Genomic DNA, 9,520 nt, shown 5'->3' with positions numbered 1-9,520 from the left:
AGCTACTTATAAAATTCCCAATCTATCATCATATTTCTAGTTCTTTATAGAGAAAGATTCCTTTTTGTAAGTATGTTATGAAAATGAAGCTTTCACGAACCATATTTAATAAAAAATTTCTGAAGGTAATCTTGAAAGAAAATCGTTGTTGTTGGACGACTGAGATGTGATAAAGGCTCCGGGGGAGAGGCCGAAGACAGGAGCTGAGCCATGTCGTCATTGAGTGACAAGAACTGTAGCTTTCGTACACATTTATCATCAACCTGTCACTTGAGTTAGTTTAACTAGGTTTGCGTCGTAGCTTATTAGATATCCACTGGCAGCTGCTTAATTACATTAAAAGGTGTAGGTTTGCTACCCTTCTCCCTGTTTATTTATTTTTACTAAAGAGGGCGCCATTTCTTCAGGCTCTCTGACACCGGATATCGACGTTGCCACTTTATATCAAAATGTGATTTATAGTTCATTCCAGAAAGCTTTTAGACAAAAGATGTTTTTATAGCAGTTACGGTCATTGGTATTTAAAATAACACGTCACCATCTTTATATGGTAGTATCTGAAACGTGTCCCTTTCCTCTGTGATCCATAATTATGTGTTGCTAAAAAGAATATCCTCATTTATTGTTGAATTTGGGCTCCAAAGAACAAGTCTACTTTTGTGCCTGATGTCAAAGGATGACAAATGACCGTTTCTGGGCAGTTTTGGAATTTCTGAGAGAATAACATGTGAACTATATTCTTAACACTGAACGCATTGCATTATTGAAGGATTTTACTTATTCTCATAGTTGCCCGTATGTAATCTCAGAAGCTGGCATACTGAATAATTTTTAAAATTGCAACATAGTTCTGTTGTCGTATTGTGTACCAGATCCAAAGACTTGTGACATTGAAATTGGTTTAATTTTAGACCGGATAACTATTTATGAGATTTTTGACAGATAACGTTGGTAGAAAGTAACACAATAACTGTGACAAGATTGGAAAACTCCAGTTTTTGGTAACTTGAAATATGACAATTCTCAAACTTACTTAGTTGCTTTCCGTTTTCTTGAAATAATGCTGCATAGTTGTTTTTATTTGATAGTGTTGGGAACTATTTTGTTTTCTTTTTCACAAAGTCTTCATTGCCTTAAGTTTATTTTATGGTGAAACGTGAATTTTGAATGTTGGATATGCCATTACTTTCTCAAGGCTTATTTTCCACAACTTTCAATTTAACATTTATGGAAATGTGAACGTGTCGGACTCAACATCTTTCACACCAGTGAAAATACAAGGTTGATGGTTGGATTTCTGTATTGCCGAAAGTACAATACCGCTCCTCTTCCAGATATCTGAAAATAACAGGCTGTAATCTTCCGGAGATCTGAAAGTAGCATGATGCAAGCTCTGAATGTACCGGAATGGAGACTTATTGGAAATATGAAAAACATCATGATGCATTTTTCCATAAGTTTGAGTGGAGCCTTCTTGGAGATCTGAAGTGTCATGATGCATTCTTCTTAAGCGCTGTAAGTACCAGGATATAGACTTCTTGGAAATCTTAAAGAAACATGATGCATTTTTCCACAGCTATTATTTTCTTGGCACTTTTGTGTAATGTTAAAACAATAAACAAATAACATACAATGTTAAAATCTATACATGATTTAAAACATTTTTTAAAATTCAGGCCAAGCAGTGGCCCCTAAAATGTGGACTCTACATGTTTCGACGTTTACCACGTTATCATCATGATGCATTCTTCCAAAGGACTGAATATATCGGAATGGGATCTGAAAGTACCTTGATGCATTCTTCCAGAGGTTCTAAATGTACAGGAATGAAGTCTTCTTAGAGATCTGAACGTGCTATGATGCGTTCTTCCATAACTTTGAATGTACCAGGATAGAGACTTCTTGGGGTTCTGAAAGAATCATGGAGCAATCTTCTGGAAATGTAAGCGTACTAGGCTGGAATTTTCTGGAAATCTACAAATATTGGCGCAAAATCATCAAGAGATCTGAAAATACCAAATTTCTATCTTCAAGTAATCTTAATATACTGGGCTGGAATTGATAGAGAGCTGAATGTAACGGATTGAAAACTTTCAGAAAGCTAAAAGTTACGTTTTGAAAATTCAGTGATTGTGGTTACGTTTGTAATGTAAAAGAGAAGTTAGTATAGAACTATATTAGGTTGATTCGGAAGCAAAAAATATTCAGTGCAGTGATCTGTCTTTCGGGAATTTTAAAATACTTTCCTAACAATAATTAATATTTTGTGGTAATAACTTGTTTACTGTGTTAGATTTTTTCTTAATTTACTGTATAAATACATGTGTTAAAGGCTTATAATGAAAATATTCTTCTTAAATGTACAGCAGAATTTACTAAAGCAGTATTTTCAATTGTTTAAAAACAAACAAACAAAAAACCCCGTAAATTACACCTTCTTGGAGAGATATCACAGGAAATCAAAGTAGAGTACGAGTAACGAAGTCACGCATAACATATTTTGAGAACAAGACTCTGGTTTAAAAATACCTCATTAAAAAAAAAGACATCTAGTTATAAAAATTAATTTTCAATTTTGTGAACCAATAAAAGGGAGAAGTCTGAAGAAACCGAAGAAAATTATTAGTATGATTTGACTCTCCAAAAAAAGCAATTCTTATTAGAATTTTAGGTTTCACCATATAGCTATTAATCTAATTTTTTTTCTTTTTCTGACAGTATCCTATCAGATAAATGTGATTTAAGCCATTCAGTTGTAGAGATTCATTAAACGATTGTGCTCCAGCCAGTAACGATTCAATGAAGACTCTCCTATGAAATGTCAAGAACAGGCAACATTTAATGAAGACTTTCTCAGAATTACCGAGGCCAATGTTGTTGCTTTTTATTATTGAGTCATTTATCATGTAATAAGAATATTATCTATAAGAAAGACAGTTGGAAAATTTTAGTTAACCTACTTTATGTGTGTGTGAGAAAACGGGGACAAAAAGTAAAGATAAGCATTATTAACATTATTTGTATCACATCTGCTTGATTTTACATGATATCAGAATACTTGAAAATACTGTTAACTTTTTTATATGTATTTTGTATTTTACGGTAACGAATTATGCCTTTTATTTTAAAATTTTAGCAATGCTTCGACCTATGACAGCGTATGTTGGCGGTATGTTGGTCCTTTGTTGGAAATTGAACTTCATGCCCGCACCTCGTTAAGCACGTGCTGTGAAGTTAACGGAAGTAGCATAAAGGCGTGGTTGTTTAACTAGCTTGTAGACAGTGAGAGAAGATTAACTGAATTATTATTTTTTTCTATTATTTCAGCATGCACGTGTCGTTTGTAGACTCACAAATCTAGTGTTCTACAGACAAGTTTTTAAATGTGCAAGATTCTACAGCATGGCCGTAACTATCTATGAAGACAGCGAGGTCGAGTCCTAGGCTGTTTTTTAATTTCCTTCACACACACACACACAAAATAGTTGTTGAACCAGAGCCAATACTATACCATGTCAAACTTGAGTTTCAAGATATAACTTCCAGTTATATATATAAAAAATATAATTGAGATTAAAACTATGTAATCGTAATATGTAAAACTGATTTGACTCTTAATATTTTCTATTACATGTCACGACAAGAGAAGTTGAAAAGTATATATTCGACAAGTTTTCTCAATTCAAATTTATTTCCCACGCTAACATATTTCCTTATCATATGGGTAATAACTTTTAAATCACTTAAAATATTTAGTATAGTAATTGTATTTGATGATCTTACTCTTTGCCGGAATGATTGGTAAACACAAAAACACTGTGCTAAAACGATTTTTTCTTGTCTTGCTTTGGTAGAGAAGTTTTGTACTTGCCTTTTACAACACTAGGAACGCTGTATTCGTACTTGGCGTAGCATTTGTTAGGTTTCTGTAAATAATGGAAAGGTAGAAAACATTTATCAGAGTCAACTCCTTGTTATAAGAATACATTGACGTTCTTTTGACTTTTATCCAATATTTAGTGTTAGATGATATAAATGAGAAATTATTTAAGACCAAATGAGTTAAGATTTGTTAGTTTCAAACAAGAACACAGCTTTAGAACGACTTTTTTGTATGTGTTTTTTTTTTTTAAGGGTCGCTGCATTTAAACCCTTTGGGAAATAAACCTGTAATTCATTTTATTTGAACTATGGGAGGAAGATAAAGCTGTTAAAATTTCATGTAATTAGCATGTTGGTGTTAACATTGTGGAAAATAAGGATAACAGAACAGGGTTCAAACGAAGTTAGTAATTAGGCATAAAGAAAAGTGTGCCAACAGTGCAATCAACTCTTACCACTGTTTGTTGTTCCACTTCTAACTCTTATAAACCAAAAATAAATATTACTAGCAAGCCGGATATTATATTCACATACATGTGCATCTCTGTGTTATACAGGTTCCATAGCGTGATGTAATTAAACGTTTGAATTTGTCGAGTCTCTTTCTAGATTCAAGAGTGTATGTTAGGAAAGAGGAAATCAAGTTAATGGGAAAATAATGGAATAGTTTCTTACTAACACGATATTTTTCATGATGAATTTTGTAATAGATCTCACGATTTAATCGAGAAGCAAAGGGTGAATCATACTTGCGCGCCACCATTAGGCGACTGAAAACAATTTTAAACCAAGTAAATTCTATGCCATATGTGTACAGCAGCAGAAATTCAAAGGCGCTTATTATTACGTGATACTGTATCGGGGATAAACCTTTAATGAAATATAATTCTAAGTTATTTCGACATCATTTATAGTAAAACGTAATATTACACTAAAACACATTTATTAACTTTTTTGAAAGTTTTAAAGAATTTAAAGAAAATTTTTTCATTATCCTACACGTTTTCCTAAATTCCGTATTCTTCATATCAGTATCGTGGACAATTGAGGTAATTGAGCTCATCACGTAAACTTGGTCCATCAAGACGTATACTACCTATATAATGCGTCTGCTTATATTGTTGATAAATTTGATAATGAATTTGAAGAGTTTCAAATTTTATTAATGTCAAAAGCAGTAAAAAACATATTTTATAGCAGCACCTAAGATATGTATTGTAAAACTTGTATATGTGTATGTGTGTGTATATTAAAAGGATTATAAATAAACAAACAACACGAAATTCAAGTTTCAAATCCAACAGATCAATCCTTTTCTTTTACCCAAACCAAGGAATACAAAAATGGGTCAGGAGCATACCAGATTAATTTATTATAGTACACCTTGTTAGGTGTGAAAACAATGTACCGTGTCCTGTTTGAAGAACATTTAATGTTACCATGACAACTGTAAAACACGCGTTCCTCCTATCGTAGTACCACTACATCCACTCTGATCTGTTGAAGTTTCGCTACCTGAAAACCGTATGAAAACGAAATATTTTTCGTTAGTTTTTTGATTTTCAATCATTAGAAAGTTTTTATAGGTAAATTGCAAAACGTAAGTTATAAGCATTAAACAGTAAATAAATAAATAAATCTGTTATCACTATTTATTTATCCCAATATCGAATACCAATAATATAAAAAAGTCCATATATATATATATATAAAAGTACGCGGAGGATCAGTTTGACATATGTCATAGACCTGTTTAATTTACTTTCTTATTTCGCTCATGCGTGCCATTATTGAAATGGCATAAGAAATATTTTCCTGAGAAGTGGGATGGTTGTCATAATTCGTGGCAGAACAGACTTCCGATTTATTTGCTGTTAGAGGGGGATCTAATGTTACCATAACAACGGAGGAGACTGGTTCTTGTGCTTAGTAAAAAGTATTATGAGGATTGACTTGCAAACTACAAAATCGGGATGTCAATAAAATTGTATAAGTTGTGAAGGGCAGATGTGTATAAGAGTGTTTGCTTGCTTTAAAACCCTCGTCTCGTACTGTAGAGCTTTTTTGAAGTAAAAAAAATGCTAGTAAACCCAATGATGTTTGTAATTATGATGCTGCAATTTAAAGTACGATTACTTTTAGTAACATAGGAAAAGTCATACTTTGATTATATTGTTGATAGGCTAAATGTATGTTTATCTTAGAATTTTCGCGAAAGCTGTACACAAAACCGTCTCTATCTTTGAACTGGTAGACTAGAGGGAAGGCAGCCAATCAACAGTACCCACCTCTACCTCTTGGGCTGTTCTTGTATTACCAAATAGTGGGATTTTACTGTCATTCTTATAATATACCCATGATCCCAAAGTACAGAGCGTTTTGTTTTCGGCAATAGACTCAAACCAAGAACTCTCGGATTCACAGTATGGCTACTATAAACGTTAGACCATGCCCGACTGGTTGGAAGATAAAAGTCTTACTTGTCGATATCCGAACAACTAGATCAATTGGACTTCTTCCCAGGTGGCTTGCGTGTTTTCAGTCCCTTATCTCTTCATTAGTGTTGTGATTAGAATAAACAGAAGAAAAAAAGGAAAATGAAAGAATTTCAGCTCACACACTTCCTGGATGACTTGTTTTTTGTTTGCTTTTGAAATTTAAGACTTTTAATAGTATAGTTCTTAACTATTTGCATCTTTCTAAAAAAGTAAACTGTTTTAACCTATTCTTTCATAAACAATGACACAGTAGTATACGTCGAAACATGTAGAGTGTATGAGATTGTTTTCCAGTTTCATCGGGGGTTTTTACCACTTTTTATCCTGTACAGTGAGTTATTGTATTTTAGTAATTTGTGACTAGAAACAATCTCATTTCTATAGAACTGTGTATAAAATAATCGTTGTTTTAAAAAAATTGAGTTTTTAAGATTGTTTTAAACTAGTTCGCACCCTAACAGTTGTTGTTCGTGTAACTGATGATATAAATAAGAGTCTAGACCGCTACTATGTCTGTCGTATCCTAGCCAGCCTGATGATCCCAGGTATTCCGCGAAAGGCCTCGTCGGCACTGGATATGGCAGACATAGAGTGGTTGATGTATTATTAGATATTCTTCTTTGTTTATACTCATTAGTTCATAGAATTTATCTTATATAAAGGACATTAATAAGAAACTAAGTGACACTGATCGTGTTGTATCTACGTAAAGCGACATTAATAAAAAATCAGATAATACTAACCGTTTTTTTCCCTACTTTAAGCGACATTATTAATAAACCAGATTACTGCCGACTGGAGACATTTTCCCCATTAATCTTCTTATAAATATTCATTGCTGTGTTTGTAGTAAATCCAAGACGATCCCTATCAAGACTGCTTTGTCGACTAAATCTCCATCTTCTTACAACTAGTTAAAGCCTCTTATTTTAGAATCTCTGATATCTGATAGTCTAGAAAACTGAACAAATTTTCATAGCGTAGATCTTAATATTTTTCCAAGATTTTTCTTCTTCTTGTAACAGGGTTTTATTAATATACTCCATCGGCCGAACTGGAAATATTTCCTTGATCTCGTTTATCTTTTGTATTGTCACGTCACTCTAGTAGATTGCGTCAATACTATGTGTTTGATGTTTTTTATTACAGAGTAAAAAATATGGCGATTATTTATGGTTTTAATTTCTTTGAACTATTTTGCATGAATCAGTGTCATCAGAAACCATGAACGACAAACATGACAACTTTGAAAATCAGAGATTATGTGAACTACATGAAACATTACAAATTGCGAAATTATTCATCAATAAACGTCACGCTTTTAAACAATAGACTTAGTAACCTTTGACAAGATGACTTTATCATGTGACAAACATTACAGTCAAATCCAACGATAATATTACAACAAACATGGCAATATGTTCAAACGAAGAGAGTGACAACTTTAAAAAACAACGAACATTAAATACTACTAAACAACTATCAAGCCTACTTTGTCAGGCTTTGAAATTTAACAAATAGTGCGCATAAAATAACCTTGCGAAACAAATAATATGGCACCATCATAACACATTGAACTTGAATATCAGTCATATCCTTTATTTAATAAAGTCCTCGTAGTACAATGTTTTATATCTGTTACCGTCATATCCTTTATTTAATAAAGTCCTCGTAGTACAATGTTTTATATCTGTTACCGTCATATCCTTTATTTAATAAAGTCCTCGTAGTACAATGTTTTATATCTGTTACCGTCATATCCTTTATTTAATAAAGTCCTCGTAGTACAATGTTTTATATCTGTTACCGTCATATCCTTTATTTAATAAAGTCCTCGTAGTACAATGTTTTATATCTGTTACCGTCATATCCTTTATTTAATAAAGTCCTCGTAGTACAATGTTTTATATCTGTTACCGGTAACAGAATAACATGAATGTTAAAGATTTGAATACAACGACTTTGTAATACGAAGATATGTATAGCTTCATTTAAGTAATAAATATGATGAACTGATAATGACAAACGTCATTACCTTATTAAACATTGTTCATAAAAATCACAGGAAAAGTTTAATTTTTTTTTATATAAAGTTATTTTCATATCGTTATAAAGATTTTGGAATATCTGTCCAAACTATACTCTGTTTTATGTTACAGTGGTCCTGCTGGACACAACGCATGAGAGCTCTCTCGACTGGACGAAATATCCATATGGTCCCCAAGCCAGAACTCCAGGAGTGAGCTAGTTTTTGTTATTTACGTTTTCCTGTACTTCCTTACTTTTAAAATCCACAAATTAGAAGTTCAACAAAATATCTGTTGAACGTCGATGTTTTTTTTAATGTAGATCGTTGTATTAATGGATAAGCGACTATGTTGTTTATTGACAGATAGATATTATGAAAAAGTTAACACCCGTAAAACAGCAGTTTGTCAATTATATTTGACAAGTGAAATTCCGCGAAGAATTTGGCTATCTTTTTCTTATATTAAAATATCTTTAGAAAAATCCCTTTTTTTGTTGTTGTATACATTTACAGAGATTTCTTTCAACTACAATTCCATTCTTTCAAACATCCATTGCTTTGTGAATTGTTTCTGACTTTATAACTTGAAATATTCGAGAGGGAAAGAGATTTGTTGTTTTCGTTGATTCCAGAAGATTAACTTTTCAGTCCATTCAACAAATCTACGTAGAAACACAGAAACTTTAACTTTTGCATAGATGTTATTTTTAAAAATTGAACATAAGTAGAATAACTCGAGAATTAATTTATTACACGTGTCAAATACAGCAAATCTCTCTCTCTCTCTCTTTTCTTAATTTCATATAATGATTTGTAATGTGGTTAATGACGTGGCTTAGCAAAATGAAAGTCTAGTTACACATCAGGTTTTTTACTTTAATTTGTGTGAATGACAAAATTTCTTTATGACGTGGCTTAGCAAAATGAAAGTCTAGTTACACATCAGGTTTTTTTCTTTAATTTGTGTGAATGACAAAATTTCTTTATGACGTGGCTTAGCAAAATGAAAGTCTAGTTGCACATCAGGTGTTTTACTTTAATTTGTGTGAATGACAAAATTTCTTTATGACGTGGCTTAGCAAAATGAAAGTCTAGTTGCACATCAGGTGTT

General features: G+C 32.3%; 1 protein-coding gene across 1 annotated transcript in view; it reads left to right on the top strand.

Annotated features, from left to right (window-relative positions):
- Window positions 1–9,520, top strand: part of LOC106463244 (ephrin type-B receptor 3-like) — a gene marked incomplete at its 3' end in the record, with an annotated part of 172,511 nt that overhangs the window by 136,427 nt on the left and 26,564 nt on the right. Inside the window, exon 2 of the mRNA XM_022390690.1 lies at window positions 8,540–8,619. Coding sequence (XP_022246398.1) covers window positions 8,540–8,619 — 80 coding nt within the window. The remainder of the gene's footprint in view (window positions 1–8,539; window positions 8,620–9,520) is intronic.

The sequence above is a fragment of the Limulus polyphemus genome, unplaced genomic scaffold, assembly GCF_000517525.1.
Source record: "Limulus polyphemus unplaced genomic scaffold, Limulus_polyphemus-2.1.2 Scaffold1358, whole genome shotgun sequence".
Classification (NCBI taxonomy): Eukaryota; Metazoa; Arthropoda; class Merostomata; order Xiphosura; family Limulidae; genus Limulus; species Limulus polyphemus.
Note: the sequence above shows the minus strand (reverse complement) of the source record. Positions and strands in the feature narration are given on the sequence as shown.